Source organism: Gouania willdenowi, chromosome 16 (assembly GCF_900634775.1).
Source record: "Gouania willdenowi chromosome 16, fGouWil2.1, whole genome shotgun sequence".
In the NCBI taxonomy this organism is placed as follows: Eukaryota; Metazoa; Chordata; class Actinopteri; order Blenniiformes; family Gobiesocidae; genus Gouania; species Gouania willdenowi.
The window spans coordinates 20,323,734-20,342,669 of NC_041059.1; the positions used below are offsets into that span (position 1 = coordinate 20,323,734).

An 18,936-nucleotide genomic window follows, 5' to 3' on the forward strand; every position below is an offset into this window, starting at 1 on the left:
CTTCTGTCACACTTTGCAACGTACCTGCATCAGTAGAACTGAGGTGTAAATAAATAAACAATAGTTCCTTTTTTTTTTTAAGCTAATTATTATTATTAATAATTGTTTGTAAGGTTTATAGCTTCATATCATCCTAATAGCACCTGTTTCAAATCACTTGGGGGTATTTCCACTGCCTTTGTGCATCTTTAGAGCCAAACAAACAGCGTGTTCGTTAGACAGTATCTAAAAATAAAGTTTGTCCACCGAGGTTACCCTAACAACATTATGCACACCCGGCTTTAGTTTGTTGAATAATGCACGACAAAAAAATTATGTGTTTTATGACTCAGTAATTATATAACTGTAAAGTTATACATTGCGGGGTTGTAGTCTTTAGGAAAACATTTAATCCATATTTAAAAATGAATTTGGACCGTTCTGTTTGCACATTAAATGCGTATGTGTGCCAGTTGAGGGGGCTTAGAGGTCAGTTCACAGAAACACACACTTTAATGTTCACAGCACTGCAGCAAAGCAGTTAAGGTAAAACAGAAAGGAGAGGGAATAGACTGCAGCAATACCTGCTTGCCTATCAGTGCGTGGGGGGAAGGGAGGGGGGGCAGTGGCAGCTTTCAGTTCTTGTGTATGAAGCACGGGGCACCATGGTACCAAATGTCTCAACAAAAGTAGGAAATACTGTGGGATCTTAGTAGTATCGTAGACTGGTAAATGGTGGAACTAATATACTGTTCAGCAGATGAATGCAGCACATGTTCCTGAACAGCATCTAGTATTACTTCATGTGCAACACCTCCTAGGAATAGGGTGACCAGACGTTCCAATTTTCCCAGGACAGTCCCGGTTTTCAGAGTAACGTCCCGTGTCCTGGTTAATTTCCCCAAAACTATTGATTTGTCCTGGTTTTTCACAAGCTCCGTTGGGGCGACCGTGGCTCAGGTGGTAGTGGGTCGTCTTCTGATCGAGAGGTTGGGGGTTCGATCCCAGTACCTGACTATGTGTCGAAGTGTCCTTGGGCAAGACACTGAACCCTAAGTTGCTCCCAGTGGTCGACTAGCGCCTTGCATGTCAGTCCTGTCCCACTGGTGTGTGAATGTGAGAGTGATTGGGTGAATGAGCTGATATGTGAAGCGCTTTGAGACTGCTTCAGTGTGCTGATAAAGCGCATCATCAAGTCCATTTACCATTTAGTGCTTTTTCATTTATTAGGAAATGAACGTCTGTTGCCGCTGACAGAAAAAAACCCTGAAAGCAGCAGCGCATTTCGCTTAAAAACTTGATCTCTGTGGACTGTGAGCTGTCAATCACAGCAGTTGCCATAGTAGCACTTGCAATATAAACCAATTAAAAAGCTGAAAAGTCTTCCACGCGTTTGCAACTCAATGCAAGTTTTTTTTTGGTCGTTCAAAACAATTTTATCTCAACTTAAAATGTTGCTTTTTTTTTTCAACTGATGACCACTTTAACTTTGGTTCAGCTGTTACATAAATACATTTCATCCAAAAGGAAGTAAAATGTAATGTAATTTATTAGAAATCTGGTCACCCTACCTAAGAAGATACTCTGTTGTACTAAATGTGAAAGTATATTTCCAAATAATGAGATCCTATATTTCTAAAATACAGAGGTAAAAATAAAATAAATAAACAAATAAATGTAAGATTTAGAAATTGTGGTTATGGGGTTAAAGAAAGAAGACTGAACTGATCATATAGTCAGTCTTGGCTAAAGATGGTATTCCATCAGATAATGTAGAAAGAGCCTAGATCCTTAATAGTTCACAGTTTGTTCATGGTTTTTATGCTATATTGACAGCTTGTATTCGTCTGTAATCCATGTTTCTTTTTTCTTTTCCCATTTCAGTGACCACTTGTGGAGACCCTGGGATCCCTGCTAATGGACTCCGATTTGGTGAAGATGTCACAGTTGGACAAAATGTGACATTCACATGTCAGCCTGGTTATGTGATGGTAGGAGTGGATAGCACTGTAACAAGAACCTGCACAAGCAATGGAACCTGGAGTGGAACAGTTCCGTTATGCTTAGGTAAGTGGTGCCCAAAATAACACACTTTTCATCTAATGTAATGGACGCCTGTGATTCAATAACGTTGGCACAGAAGGAGAGAAGGACACTGTCGCATACAATGTCAGGTCTACACCCTGCATACATACATCGTATGATCAGATATATTGATATAGATTAAGCAGACAGGAACATACAGTGCATAATAAAAATACATTTACAAGTTCTCTAAAATATTTGCATTGTCCATTACGAGGAATACGTCATGAGTACTTAACAAATTTTGACAAAATTTTACAGAAAAATAGACCTTACGCTATTAAAGATTACATTCAAATTTGGATTCTAGATCAATTTCAAGTTTCGGAAAATCCCTTTCTCTCATCTAAATTTATAGTCCACGTAAAGCAGAAATACATTTGTGTTATTGTGTTATGAGTTTGTCACACCACAGAAACATGTCATTGACCACTGGGCCAAATTTGAAAGATGGAAAAAACACTAAGTATATAAAATTAGGTCTCAAAATCATGGAAAAACAAGCACTGTCAGTTTGAGGCGCTGGAACCACGCCCACGCGCGGGAAAGGCACCGCCTCTTTACTGTGTCTATGGGAGAGAGCAATGTGAAAGCGGCTCCAGCGTCGATAGTGCTTCTAAAAGTGCTCGGATCAGGCTCGCTAGAGGCGAAAAACTAAATCGCGGTGTATAAACCTGCTACTTTCTCGGAAAATGTGGCACCAGCGGACGCATTTTCTTCCCTTGAGTCCGAATATGTGGTTTGTTTTTGGCTAGGGGCCAAATTGCACCCGCTGGAGGCCGCGGAAGTTTGGTGTGCTTCAGCAACAGGGTCGGGTTTATGCTAATGATGGCTCTGTTACGTAACGCGACCCTAATTTATGACCCACCCACTAAAATCCTGAACGCAGAAATTGGAAACAGTTTTTGAAGCCATAGCTCTACGATTAAATTATAAATGGTTGAATGGCTTTTTATATGTTTTAAGAAAATACATTTATGGCCTATTTAATGTGTTTAGAGGAAATTGTCAGAATTTGCTTTACACGGTCTTTAACACAAAATATGAATTTGAAAGGCATCTCTATGATTCTTTTCGAAATATGAATTTTTTTTTACTCATAAGTCACACAATAAAAAAATTTAAAAAAATGGTGCAAGTTTTTCTTTTTGCACTTCTTTTACTGTCACCACACATGTATTAAGAGTTGAACCTAAAAAGACACAGAGCTGGAAATGAAAGTGCCTCAGACACCTGCTGATGGATGACTAACAAAGTCCTCTTCATCACTACAAGGATGCCTATAATTGAACTTTAACAGTTAATCATAAGCTTCCTCCCTTGAAGTTTGTGTGCTTTCCACTCTGTGATTAACATCAAAGTTAGAGAATCTAGCAGGAGGACATCATGGCCTTACAGCCATCAGTGCTGCATCGCTGTGTGATTTATGATGCCCGGGTGCAGACACAGATTAGCATTTCTGCCGTTGACACCCAAAAGTATCACAGGGAAGATTAACTTGTGCAGTTCAAAAGTACAGCAGGAGAGAAGGCAAGCCTTAAGACAAATGGTGGCACGTTGTTGCTTAGGAACTGTTCCCAGACTGCCGTTTCCGTTACAGTGAAGTGAGCGGTAGCTTTGCCTCTTGAGAAATGCTAAAGACCAAATGACTCGTCAGAAAACAGGCGTGAGTGACAAGTCTGAACTTAAGAAAGTGTGACAACATGGTGAACTACAGATTGTCCTAAAAAAGAGAAAATCAAACTATTGTGAAAAGGAAGTGTTTAATCATCAACACGATCTGTTGTGTGGTATGTTTAGGAGAGTTGTTTCTGCAATTAACATGGCAGTTTGGATACCTGGAAGTAGTCTAAACCAGTGTTTCTCAAATGGGGGTATGTGTACCAATAGGGGTATGCGATGGCACTACAGGGAATACTTGTGAGAGAGAAAGAGAGGGAAACAAATGAAAGCATTAAAAATATGGGGTTTTATAATGTATATTTCTAGTTAAAAATGATAATCATGCTAAATATTACCAGCAACCTCACCTCACAAAACGACAACATAAACACACAAAATAAGAGATAATATACTGAATAATAAAAAGAACAGGCACAAAATAACACTAAACACACACACTAAGAGAGAAAATACTATTACTTACCAGCAACACAGAAACAACGGCAAAGACACACTAAATGAGAGAGAAATAAGATCACTACAAAACACACAAAAATAACAATATTTTGTTAAGTGCACTGAGATGACTTTGTTTTAATTTGCGCGATATAAATAAAGTTGAACTGAATAAATAAACATACAAAATGACATAATAAACAACCAAATTACACCAAAAACACACACACACACACACACACACACACACATAGAGAGAGAATAATTTAAATAATACCAACAACACAAAAAATAAGAGAAAAATAAACTGAATATAAAAATAACAGACAAACAACAACAAAATACACAAAATGACACCAAAAACACACAAAATGAGACCGAAAACACAATAAATGATGATAGCAACATGGACTGAAAATACAAGGGTCAGTCTTGGTCCAACACCAGGAGGGAGATGACCGTAAATGATAAAAACTAGAAATAAATCTATTCACGAGGCACTAAATACTGTTTCGTTCCACTTCTTTATGAAGTTAGATTCTTTAAAATGTGTTTTATTACTCATTTATTTCATCATTATACTCGATAGAGCAAAATGTTGTAGTTGGACAAAGAGGTTAAAGTACGAGTGAGGTAAAGTACGAGAAAAAGTAAGAGAAACGTTTGAGAAACACTGGTCTAAACCAACAGCCATTGTTAATCTTACTCATCTCACATTCTTGGACACATAGTGCAAGACAATCACGTGGAAGTATTTAGTTTTAAAAACATCTCATCTTTTGACACAGATGCTCACACATTAGCATTGGTGTGGCTGCTTGAGTACCGTCGGCTCCCACTGACCTGTATGCATTAGTCATTGAGCCACTGGATCCCTGTCGCTTTCTCTCACTCTATCTGCCGCTTTCACTTTTCCACTAGCACTTACTTTCCTCGTGGGATAAAGGAACGGCAGGAGAGCGGAGTGTGTAATTACCAAGCTGACTCCCTGAGTTAATTTGACCATTTCTTATTGCAGAGGCTGGCATTACAGATGTCCCCACTATGTCATTGCACTCTTTTTTGTGACTCTCTAGGATAACCATAACATGTGATAGTATTTCAAATAATAACAGCCTCTACAGGTCTCAGACACGACGTGACTGACAAGCCACAATTCTGCTTTTGCTCCTCTGAAGTAAAAATAGTACCCGACCCAGTGAGATGGTTTGTGTTTTTCGTCTTATGCATAGTTCATTTTAGGTTGAAGGTGCAACAGTTCAGACTACGTGAGCCATGCAGTGATGTGGTACATCTGTCATCCAGGGATTGCAGTCAATTGCCACGGGGTTGTTAATATTTAGAGAGAGCAGAAAGGAGGAGCGATGAAGTAGAAGTGAGAGGACGACAGAAATGCTTGAAAGATCAAGTAAATATTTACACCACAACAGAGACGCTAAGATTTTTACATCTACGGACTGGGTGGATCATTTTGAGCTTCATTTGTCAGTGTGAGTTTTAACCAAAGCATTTATTTGTAACACACTTCAGATGACGCATCCTTAAGCCTCGCCCGGCAAGAACTCTGTTTGAATCCCAGGTTTGGCATGTTCAGCTAAGAGGCAATAATGCTGCTTAGGACTACTTAGGAAAATGGGGACACTCTCCACTTCTCATTCTGGTATGCCTGCCACCCATGATTCCTTTTTTTTTTTCATGTTTCCATTTTTTTTACAAGTGCATAAGGGATTAGTAGGCCTACTCCTCTCATCAGCGTAATTTCCCTATGTGCATACAAGCGTTCTCTTTATTTTTTCTACACACATTGTGAGATTAGTTCAATACCCATCAGGACCAACGTTTATGCTTTACAACATTCAGGTGGGCATTTCAGTGAAGTGATTTAAAGTAATATTCCAATTTGTATGACTTCAGAGCCGCCTCGCTAAACTCCCAAACACAAGTGGCTCCTGGCGACTTCATTAACTTCAAAAATGAAACAAAAGACTTGCTTCAGCAATAGATTAAAAACTGTTTCATGATCATCAACTGTTTTTAATATCTGTAATATGCATTTCATAATGACCCAATTATCTTTCTTAAAATAGCATACATCTGAAGCCTATAGCTGCGTACAGCTGCACATCACCCATATGGAAATCTCTTTGGATCCACTGCCAACCAAGAACAAAAGAGCATTCCACCTTGGAGAGAACATTGGAAAACTCTATCGTGGCTTGCTCCACATTTATTGTTATTCGTAGGGAAAAGTGGAAAAAGTAGAAAAAGTTGCCCATTGTGTTCTCACATAGTTTACCCAATAAACTGTTTTCAGGGCAATGTTGCGTAAAAGTCGCTCAAAAGGCCCATGTATCTCAATACGTATGACATATTCACAGATACTTGAGGTACGATTTCATCTTTATTTATTTTGTTTTCTGTCATTGAATACATAAAGGTGGAGTGAGCTGAATTACAGATCCATCCATCTCAATGTAGGCGTTTTTGTGAGGCCAAAAGAAACCATCAAAGTAAAACAGAGGGACTCAAACGCAGGCAGTAATTTTCACAGGTTATTCTGCCAAAGGCTGAAACACAGAGAATCAGCCAGCAAAGGCAGAGCTACATAAAGGCAGAGCAGAAACCAAGGTCAAAACAAGCTGGTCAACAAAAGGAGGAACGCTAACTGAGTAGCAGTGGGAGAACACAGCTGATATGCACATGAGAAAATGACCTGATAAGTTGCAGCTGGGAGACACAGGTGAAATGAGTGAAGCTGACCCGGGGTTTCCACTGGATACGTCTCCGCTGCGCCACGGCACCGATCCGGTATTTCACCGTTGTCCGCCGTCCAGTAATTCACACCGGTTGCGTTTTGAGTGCGCCGCGGTGCTCTCCGGTTGAACCTGTTACGGTGAAATTTACGGTTACCTCGTCTTTGACTTGAAAACACACTCTGTGGTGATAAATGATGAAGACCAGACAGGAGAGATGATGAAGTAATAAAAAATGATTTAATCTAAACTAAACAAAAAGGTACAAAGCGGGATAGACAAAGCAGTGGTCTCCCTTGGCCAAGGGAGAGACGCAAAGAAGAAGGACCCAAAAGTTCCTTCCACACACATTTATACCCCACTGTCCCACCTCCCCCCTTCCACCGACAACAAAGAAGAGACCAGGGGGGTGTGTGTGTGTGTGTGTTGTGTAATGGCTACCCAAGAAGAAGAAGAGAAAAACAGGCACAGAGTTAAAAAACAAATTATCCCCTTAATCATACACACATAACAAATATAAATGTATCATTAAACATTATTAGATAATTTGCTTCGACAAACGACTGTGACGTCACGAGACAGAGCAGTTCTCACGATATTTATATAATCACGCGACAACGCAGTTAAATGTATGTATTATAAATGCAACAATAAGCAGATAAACAGGTCAGTGTTCCTAACGAAGGAGAACAAGAAGGTTGGACTCTCTGGATTTGTCATAGCCACATTTTTTATCAACAGCCAACAGAGAAGAGATAAAAGTGCACCAGTAAAACATGAACTGAATCAAAGTTGCTGCAGTTTACAGTGAGTTACAGTATGAGAGGAATCAATACAGTGAATGTGATTTTGTTTTTACACATTATGATGTTTTGATGATGTATTTACTTGAAATATAATCTGAAGTGTTTTATTTTGAAAAGTAACCTGATATTTTATTGCGGAGTACGTGCTTAATTTCCCGTTTAGCTTCATTTGCTCTGTGCTGATTAATGCGTCGTGCTCCGGTGTCCGCCAGAAATAGAGGCCCTGTGTATATCTGGCGGAGGGCACCGTTGAAACTACCATTTCTAAATGAATAGCTGGCATGCACTAATTACATGCTTTGCCATGAAGTTTCCAATTTTAAAACAGTGAATTGTTTTTATACAACATTTAGTTCCGACCAATCAATTTGATTGGACGACAGACCTTCCAAGATCACTGTTATAGAGCAACAACAGCACCGGGACTTTTTACGGATCATATCACTTCTCTGTAAAGCTGATCTAAATACCGTTTACTCATTCACTGCCAGCCCTTTTCAGAGCATCTAACCCCATATTGCCAGGCCTTTTAGATGATTTTCACTGGTTTTTAAAACCTACAGAATATTTTGTACTATGACAATCTGAAGTCTGATTCTGAAAGATTAGACTCTCTAGTTTCATCAGAAAAAATAATTTTGTTTCTAGCTTGTTTTGTTCTGCCGTAATCAGCAGTTGAATAGAGGCAAATTTCACACAAATTGCCAGTTTGTGACAAAGAGCTGAGAAAAACGTCTTTTTCTGAAAAAACTTTAGTTTCCTACTATAAAACTACAAAAACAACACTGACCGGGCTTTTGATGGCAAATTTATTATTATATTGCGACTGAGGTCAGAATTGAATGCTTTGCTTACTGTATTTTGGCCTTCCTCCAAGTCTCTCCCCCATCAGTCTCCCCACACACAACTTCCTCCTCATCCCAGACATGCCGAGTCTTGCCACTTGCCCCATTTTTTGGTTGTTTTCCCTCACCATTGCGACACTCTCAATAGTCCACTTAGTTCCACACATGCTCTGGTCGAGTGTGCGCTGCTGTGAGCTGCTGGGAACTTCAGCATCAACTCTTGTAACGCCATTTTCTGTCTCGTAAACTAGTGCTCGTCAACGTGCTAACATAGAGAAGTTAGTGCTAGTCAACGTGCTAACATGGAGGAGAAGCTAGTGCTAGTCATCGTGCTAACATGGAGGAAAAGCTAGTGCTAGTCATTGTGCTAACATGCAGGAGAAGCTAGTGCTAGTCAACGTGCTAACATGGAGGAGAAGCTAGTGCTAGTCAACGTGCTAACATGGAGGAGAAGCTAGTGCTAGTCATCGTGCTAACATGGAGGAGAAGCTAGTGCTAGTCATTGTGCTAAGATGGAGGAGAAGCTAGTGCTAGTCAACGTGCTAACATGGAGGAGAAGCTAGAGCTAGTCAACGTGCTAACATGGAGGAGAAGCTAGTGCTGGTCAATGTGCTAACATGGAGGAGAAGCTAGTGCTGGTCAATGTGCTAACATGGAGGAGAAGCTAGTGCTAGTCATTGTGCTAATATGGAGGAGAAGCTAGTGCTAGTCAACATGCTAACATGGAGGAGAAGCTAGAGCTACATTTTTGTAGTTTGAGCTTTTTTCTGTTAGGCAGGTCCCTTAGTTTTATAGTTAACATTTTCAAGTTTTTAAAAATATTAAACTTAAAGCTGCTCTGCGTTTTATTGAGCATTTGCTCTTTTTTTCTTTAAACATTTTATTTACTCATTTTATTTATGGTCAGTGCTAAATTCTCTAGGTGTTCAAAAGTAACAGATTAAACTTGTTTCCATGTACCAGTTTTCCACAAGTTCTTAAAAAAATAAAGTATATGGAATTTGCTGGTTTAAAAACCCTGTCTTATTATTGAAGATACATTTGTTTTACTTTTTTTCTGTAGTACATGGTGTTTACGGAAGTAAATATGGAGTTTCTTTCCAACAGAAGTCAGAATAACTTTAAGGAGAGTGAAAAAGAAGGGAGGCAGGTTTATCACTCTATCCGTTTGCTGTGTGAGCTGCTACATCTTTAGTCAGACTCAACAGTGTTGGGATAGGGATGTTAGCGGCTTCAATAATGCAGAGTTTATTCGGAATTGTGTTGTTCAGACTGTTTAACGGGTCGGATACAGGTCGCATACAGACAAAAAGATCAAATTTGAGTCACATTTGCCTGCAGTGTGAACGTAGTGTGTGTGCTCTCAACTTGTGGAACTATTTTTGTTGGCGGAGCCAAATGAATAAATAAACAAACAAATCATAAGCTCTTGTCACTTATTACTGTTAACTAATCAAATGCGCTTGTAGAACTGTTGTATAAAAGCAATATCACACTCAAGGTTGTGCTGTTGTGGTGAAATTACAGCACTGGTGTGATTATCTACGGTCAAACCGCACCACTGCTCATATTTCATCACAACAGCACGACCTCGAGTGTGATATTGCTTAAATGTCATGAGCAGGTAATAAGAGTTTTTGGATGTTCCTACTTCAGACCCATTGAATGAAAGTTAAAATACAAGTGTGTACACATTTTGCAATTATAAAAGTCACATAGGAAACAATCTGCATGTCGGTGACTAATGAGGAAAAGCAATTGTTTTAATTTATTAATATCCTTTCTCTATTCCCATGGGGTATTAACAGTGTGTCAGAACAAACTCTATTCTTTCTCATAAATTCATTTATTACATTTTTCAAGCAGAAAGTTTTTAAGTTTAACACTTAAGGTGTTCGTTCAATTGCCGGTAGTTGTTTTAAGGCAGTGGCTATCCGTACGTTTGCCGTATGAATATACCGACATTCTATCCGTACGTAGCGCCCCTATTTGGCCAGTTAAGGTCACGTGATAGGTCAGTCATTGGCCAGTTTTGGTTGCTTGAGTAAGACTAAACCTAACCCTAACACTAAGCCTAAAAATTCTTACCCTAAGAAGCTACGTACGTGTCCTTTGGTAACCGTGACAATAGCACCGAGGGTGGTATGTATGGCAACCGCACAAATAGACACTTTCTTGTTTTATTGTAAACGCCAGTCTCAAACAGCAGAGAAATCCTTCACATATCAAGCATTGGCTGTTTCTCAGCTAAAGACCTAAAAGTTTACAACTTCCACCGCAGGATGAATAATGGATATTTTAATACCTTTATTGCGACTTAATATCTGTAAAACAGCATGTTTAAGCAATGCATGTGGTGAAATAATAGTTGTTCATTTTTAACCAGCATGTAACACTTCCTATACCCTGTGGTGTTTTAACAAAAGCAGCACTTTCGCACTCCGAAGAATTGAAATATTTCAACTTTTTGAATGGTAATGGGTGTTAAAAGCCTGAATGAGAATTACTCTTTATACTTGTTTTATTCAAATGTTTTTTTTTTTCTTTTTACAGAGACATTTGTCAAATGTGTCATTAGGAAATCACGACCGACAATGTAAAAATATGACTGTTAATCTGAATAAATCATTGTAATTTTTACCAATAAGCATCAATATTTTCTCTTATGATTCAGTTATAACAATTAGTATCTTTTAATTAACAGCTTGAGTTAATTAAACACCTACGGTTTTTTGACACAATTATTTTCAATAAGCGCATATGACGTGTCTAAACCACCATATTTTCACAGTTATTTTTCACCCATATTTTAATGATGATGCTGTCACTCCAAACTAAAACCTATTCATCAATTCCAAACAGGCTCAACGCACCTTTTAGATTAGTAAATCTGGCAGCTCACTCTCCATTTGGCTGCTCGTTCACTGTAAGTGTGTGAGTTTATAGTAAATTGGTGAAGTATATTAACAATATGAATGTGATAAAACTATAGAAGTACGCGTCTATTTACCATTCACTTTAGAAAGATTATTTGTGTTTCCGCACCTATTTTGCCGTGTTTACATTTTACCAGAGGTGTAAAAAGTACTGATACAGTATATCCTACTCAAGTAGAAGTACCGTGACTTGATTGAAAATTACAAGTAAGTCATACATAAAATACTCAAGTACAAGTAAAAAGTAGCTCAATTAAATAGTACTCAAAGTAAAAGTTACGAGTCGCTGTCAACCCACCATGTTTATTTTTGGTAATACATATATATATTCTGTATAAAATAAAAGGTTTGTCAAAATGTACAATTCTTTTTTAAATAAAACAACACCAATGAATTCAATTCAAAATAAAAAATTGGTATGGCTACTGCCATACCAAATGTGCCATGTGGGTAACAACATAATAGGTAAAAACCCCAACCCGAACCGAAGAAATGGCACAACTAAAGAACACATGGATTATGTTCAATGTGCCTTTATAAACTGCTGACCTCAGGTATAAAGAGACCATGAAACGGAACTTAAAAAATAATCACAAAAAATAATAATTTACTCATGAGGGTGTAGATATGTAACAAATTACTTCATTTAAAATGTACCTAAGCACAAGTAAACTCAAAAAAGTAAAAGCACCAATAAAAGCAACTCAATTACAGTAACGTGAGTACTTGTAATTCATTACTTTCAACCCTGCGTTTTATTCTGCTGTTGCATCCCTGTTAAAATTCAGTGTGGATATTCTTTGACTTTTTCCTCAGTGATAACCTGTCCAACACCTCCATCTGTCCCTAACGGCCTTCTTGAAGGCTCTGTGCTGGAGTGGGGTGCCAGTGTGAGCTACAGCTGTTTACCTGGTTATGAGCTATCCTTCCCTGCTGTTCTCACCTGCTCAGGAAACGGCACATGGAGCGGAGACCTGCCTCAATGCTTGCGTGAGTCCCATTTTGTCCCTGCCTTTATGATAATTACAATGATATATATATAGATAAAAATAGATAATAGTGAGCAGATGAAGGCTTTAAATGATTTGACTCATATATCCTGGTTGACACTGCTTGCATGTGTGCTTTGCTATGTGAAAAACAGGATACTTTAGACATTATTTATGAATCAATCATGTGTTATTGTCCAACCAGGCCATGTTGTAAAGGTGTGTGTGAGAGGTTTGACATTACAGGTCTCTTGACAACCATGTACCTTTGCGTTGTTTTACAACACACCTCATGAATTTGTTAGTTCCTCAGCTTAAGCTGTGTACTCTGCCCCTTTAGGAGGTCATTTAAAGTCAATGAAATTAATGAAAGTCATGAATAAGTAATGGGATTCAGCATCAGGACCTGAGTGGAAAGGCTGAAAAATGATAAAACAAGGAAAAGACACAGGAGACTAAGTGAGCAGGACGTGGTTGCTGCTTTAATTCACAACATCAAGGTCATTATTCTTGGCAAACTTGCTCTATAAAACTAAAACTCTATAAAAAAATGATTAAATGAAAATTATCCTTTTCAAAGCGCACATACACCCAGTTCCCAATTTTATGCTACTTTACTTAGCACACAAATATCCATGTATCTTTCACATACTTGTGAGTGCTAATCGAGTAAACTAAAATGGCACAGTTCTGGAATGCTCAAATCATAACTAAGATGTTTTTTTTTTTGTTATTTTGTTATCAGATTCTTAGATAACGCTGATGGACTTTTTCATATATTATTAATGAATTTATGCTAATTTTTACAGCGTGAAAGCGTTCTTATTGGTCCACAAAGATAAAACAGTATTTGTTGGAGCTTAGAATGCCGCTTTTGCTCACTAATCACATTAAAACTGTTTAATATCAAGAAAATCTAATTGAAATAACAGAGTCAGAGCAAAGAGTGAGAGGACACAGGGCGTTGAACTTCTTTTTTCCCCTATCGCTCCCTGCCTTTCACTCTGTATGCCACCCAGGAACATTAAATATGCTGAGCTTGGTTTGGCCTGGGGCCATTTTTCTTATATATCCATAAAATGAGACATACTGTATTTTCCCCTGGCTTTAAGGTTGTGACTGATGTGCATGCCACATATGTGCCCTGCATTGTCAAAGTAAAGTCATCTGAATACTAAGTCTAGCAACATTGTATGAAAAATGACAAAATGTATTAATCTCGTGTGTTGCAAACCAGAAGAACTTGCAATGTATAATTAATTATGTAATAGCATATGACCTATAGTCAAAGGTGTAAAGAGTACTGATATACCCTACTCAAGTAGAAGTACTGTTACTTCATTTAAATAGTACTTAAAGGTCCAGTATTATGCTATGTTTCACACATCTCCATTTGTTCTAGGAACCCCAACAACATAGCATTTGAGTTTTTTTCCCCAAACTCGCCTGTTTTTGCCCTCTGAAAAGCTGACACAGAGTCTGGAAATAACGTTGTTCCAACATTTATCATAACACTCCCAAAGTCTTGTGGAAAACCTCATGGTATTATTGCTTAAATCAAGGCCTTTTGTTCGTACATAAAATGTCACTCATATGCATTTTGCTAGAGTCAATTCTTTATTCAGAAAGAGTATAAACCTTTAATATCAAATGTTAGATGCTTTAATACACTTCACCACTTTCAGAACAATTCTCAAAATGGGCTGATTCGCTGTCTACTTATGCATATTCATGAATAGGCGTGTCCGTAGACTCTGACTCCACACACAACAGCGATCACCAGTGATTATCTTTTGCTATGCACACACTGCACATTACAGTAAAATGCATGGCTATTTAAGCAGCTATTGTGATTATGAGTTGAAAAAGTGTGTGCACGTAGAACCAGCAGCAGCAGGAGCAGCTCCTCTTTTCTGCACACAAACACAGCCAGACTCTCTCCTTTCCGCTTACTGCTCTCCGTCGTCCGTAACCGAGTAAAAGTTGGAAGCCGTCCAATTCCACAACCGAGTCCGTTGTTAGTGCTGTGAGCCACGAATCTGCAAACATCCCCATCGTTTCCTCTTCAGTTCACAAGTGATGTCGGGTACAAGTACAAGTAAGTCATACATAAAATACTCAAGTACAAGTGAAAAATAGCTTAATTAAATAGTACTCAAAGTAAAAGCTACTTGTTACTTTAACCTCCCAGGTTTATTTTTAGTAATAAATCTTGCCACGGTTCCATTGCATACAGTAAACATTTCATGTTTTAAACTTTACAAGAAAAATAATAAATCTTGCACAATTGGAACTTAATTTATTTTCCACAAAGGCATCTTTTTAAAATAAAATAGTATTTTATCAAATAAAATAACACCAAAGAATTTAATTCAAAACTGAAAAAATGATCAGGCTCTAAGTATAGCTAAGTTTATGAACTCTAAAACTGAGAAAATAACCTCCTTTCAGTGCTGCTTTGGCACCGTGCATTACGTTTAATTTGATTGGTCGACTATGATGTGATGCATTTGATTGTTGTCTGGTCATTAATATTCTTTGTGTTTCACAATGTCCGTTGGTCAGTTTAAACCAAAAAATCATGATTTACTCAGTAATTGTTGGGTGTAGAAATGTAACAAATTACTTCTTTTAAAATGCACTTAAGTACAAGTAAAATTACAGATTTATAAATGTACTAAAAAAAAAGTACAAGTACCCATAAAACCAACTCAATTACAGTAACATCAGTACTTGTAATCAGTTACTTGCACCTCTGTCTATAGTAAAGGAGAGGAAAAGTCTGAAAATATATGCAAGTGAAGAGTATTCGCAGTAATTCTCCTCTTTTACCAGACATCAATATGTCAGTGGATGGCTTTAGGACCATACTGTTGGTATGCTTTCTTCTCCAAAGAGTGCGAGAACTTATCTCTGTCTCCAGACCTCCTCGCACTAGCTCATGTCAGGTCTGAAGAAGCAGTCCAGCTTATTATTGGCTTGATCCTGCGGTGCTCTGGCTGCGTGACTGAAGGCTGTGACTCTCATCCTTGCCTTTGCTCTCTCTATCTCTCTCTCTCTCTCTCTCTCATGCTGAATGTCTCTGAACCGCCTACAGCTTCCAGCTTTACCGTTCAATGTAGCCATTGAGAAATAATGAATGCATATAACGCAGCTAGGAAGACTGCACAGTGGCTTACATGTCTCACCATCAAACTCCAACCAAATTTATTTCTGTCAACTTCATAGTCAAGACACTGACGATAAATTGACGGAAGAGCTGTGATAATTCGTTGGATTTCATCCATCGAAGCTCTGGCTGAAATTCCATTAAAGAAGCAATATAACGCCAGTGGCTTGGAGAGCAACAGGAGCAGCAGATGGCTCCAGTTGATTTAACCTCAAGGCTCAGTCATAGAAATTAATATTTCACTTGCTAATTATTTCCATTTAAATTAGAGAACCATGGCATTCCTCACTTGTTTGCTGCCAGAATGAATTTTCCCATATTGACTGCAACCACTCACCAACAGCAACTAACAACGTAGCAACTTCATTCTGTCGGAAACACAAGAAAATCAAAGATGACAAGAATAGTGGTGCATTCGCCCACATGCAATAAGGAAGACTTGTGACAAGCATAATGTCAGAGCAATTTAAATAATTAAAGTCCTTGAAGACATTCAATATAATTCGCAAAGACTTTTTTTTTTTTTTTCTTTTTAGTCTATCATTGGAAAAGCACAACAATAATGCTCACAGCGGGAATGGTTATTACCACAGGCTATCATCTAATAATCTAAGGGTCAACCAATTGCACACATAGCTTCCTTTTTAATTAAACACTGAATAATCACGTGGAATAGAAGGGAATGTCAGCCTACAACAAATAGAATTGTTTGAAGGGTTTTAATGTGGCACTAATCCGTATGCGAGGGGGGTTCTTATTCTGTGTGCCTAAAGGATGAATTCATAGCTCCTCACTTCTCACTATTTTGTCGCTGCAGCCAAGTTCTGTGGAAATCCTGGGATGCCCTCCAAAGGACAGAGAGAAGGACAGAGTTTCATCTTCAAATCAGAAGTTATCTTTAGCTGCAGTGCTCCTTACATCCTCGTGGGATCAAGAACACGCATTTGCCAGGAGGACGGCACCTGGAGTGGCTCTCATCCTCGATGTATAGGTATTAAAGAGTCATCTGTGTGCTAATTTTGCAAGTGTAGGCAGTAAATACATTTCAGGTACAGCTGTCATATTAACATTGTTGAATACTAAATCAGAGTGGCATAATTGCACTTTCAAAGCTTTTCTCTTTTTGATCCCTCTCACTTCCATCTAACAGTATTTTATTGTAATGATAATTTTGTGTTGTAGAGCCCACAAGGACCACATGTGATAATCCAGGGACACCGGAGCACGGCTTCATGAATTATACAACTGGCTTTAAGGTAAAAGTAACATTTTCTGCCGACAGACGATTGCTTTTATTGAAGTTCTGACACACAGTTGGAAAATACAGTATATACTCCTTGTTAAGTTACCAAAGCATGAGTTTAAAAAAAAAAAGATGCTAAAACAATGTAACACTGGAACAGTTTCTGTTGCCTTTAAGAGACAGTATCTTTTGGAGTCCTTGGAAAAATGCAAGGCGCAGTGTTTATAACAACACATAACATAAAAAAGCATGATATTGTGCTAAGAGGCAGAAATTGCATTGCAGTCAGGCTATTGTATCTAAAAGGAGAGGTTAGATGACTCTGAAAGGAAAACGTGAATCAGTTCAAAGTAGGCAGCTTCACTTCGATAAGTGCACTTATTCCTCATTCAAACGGACAGTTGGTAGATATTTCAAGGTAGGCTCAAATGTGTTCTGGTGGATGATGCCATGTGCCTGCAAGTAGGAATGTCTGTTATATAAAGGTTACACAGGAAGAAAAAACTTAATGGATATATTTACATAACTGAATATCCAAGCAGAACAATTGAGTACTTTCATTAATAGAGATTCCCATTGTGGCACATACAAACAGTACATAGAACAAACTAACAGTTACTTATTGATATGAACAAAGAGCTCTGCCATAAATTAGGATGAAAAAGAATCTTAAGGTAATGTGTAAGGTAATTACGGTAGGTACATGTTGAAAAAAAAACCACAGCTCTCGACTGACTGCTTTATAGATGTCAGTCTTGAGGTAAGTGCAAATAGGCTCCATTATGTCGTGGAAAAAAAACAAAGTAGCGAAGGTGAATATGTGTTAATAAGGACTGTAGCCTTGTGTTTGTCTGCATTTATGTATAATGTTACCAATGTTAGCAGCAGCTTGTATCAAGGCCTTCTTTAAAGCGCTGTCTGGAATGCCAGTCAAATACAAATCATGTTGGAACACAAAAATGCAGAAAGTTCTACATTTTCTCTTGAAGGTCTCATGTCTTTATCTCCGTTTGTTCTAAGAACCCCAAAAACTCGCCTGTTTTACAGAGTTTTAGCCTCTGAAAACTCACTTTCTGAGCAACTCTACACAAACAGGTTGATTTGCGTCCTACTTATGCACATTCATGAGTGGGCGTGTCTATAGACGGAACACTGACTTCCTCCTCCCCGCACAATGACGTAGGGCCAGAGAACGGCCCACCCTCCTCCCACCCACTCCGTAGCCGAGCTCACGCTGCTTTATAAACATGAGACAGAGCGTGGGGGCGGGGCATTCACCGGTACATACATAGACAGTAGAAAATACATACATAGCACTGCGCGAAAGACGCTGAAATGCTCACCTTTGTGGGCGTGTCTGTTTACATGTCAATCACGGCAGAGAGCTTTCTGCGTAACATGGGCCCTTTAAAACTTGCTTGTCTGATTTTTTAATGCAGAGTTTAAACCGTCTAGTCTCGCAACACGGGGGAGTGGAAATACATTTTTCAACTTATGTTGTGTCATGGTACTCCATCACAGATTTTTTTTTTAAGTTAAACTAAACCCTGAGGTCTAGGCTGGAAATTTAAAAAAGGCCTTGATTATGGGTGGGGCTTCTGGAGCAGTTAAGACACGCCCAATCTATACTATAAAATCTCCAAAGAACAATCTATGCTATGCTAACTTGCTACTCGCTATACCTCACACCTCATTTCAACTCACCACAGGTTGCAGATTATTTTTTTTATTTTTTTCTTGGTTATTTACGTGCTGCAGACTGCAGATTCCACAGGTGCTAGTTTTTATAGAAGGGGTGTGGCCAACAGTGCTGCTTCAATTTTATCAGCCAGGTTTCAACCCATAGAGGGCAGTCACTCTTACATTTGTATACCAAAATACACCAAAATAAAATACTTTGTCTATAATGTCAAAAGTTAGACTAGGATCAATGCACAGCACTATTTCATACACAAATACATTGGTTTTCAGCAGGAGAAAAAAGTTGTTTTAGGGTTTAGTTTTAGCCTTTAA

The 18,936-nt window shown here is 38.4% G+C and overlaps 1 protein-coding gene across 1 annotated transcript in view; it reads left to right on the plus strand.

Annotated features, from left to right (window-relative positions):
- The window catches only part of LOC114477864 (CUB and sushi domain-containing protein 3-like), a 243,390-nt gene that overhangs the window by 215,252 nt on the left and 9,202 nt on the right, over nucleotides 1-18,936 (plus strand). Inside the window, 4 exon segments of the mRNA XM_028470524.1 lie at nucleotides 1,864-2,046; nucleotides 12,339-12,512; nucleotides 16,498-16,671; nucleotides 16,863-16,936. Coding sequence (XP_028326325.1) covers nucleotides 1,864-2,046; nucleotides 12,339-12,512; nucleotides 16,498-16,671; nucleotides 16,863-16,936 — 605 coding nt within the window.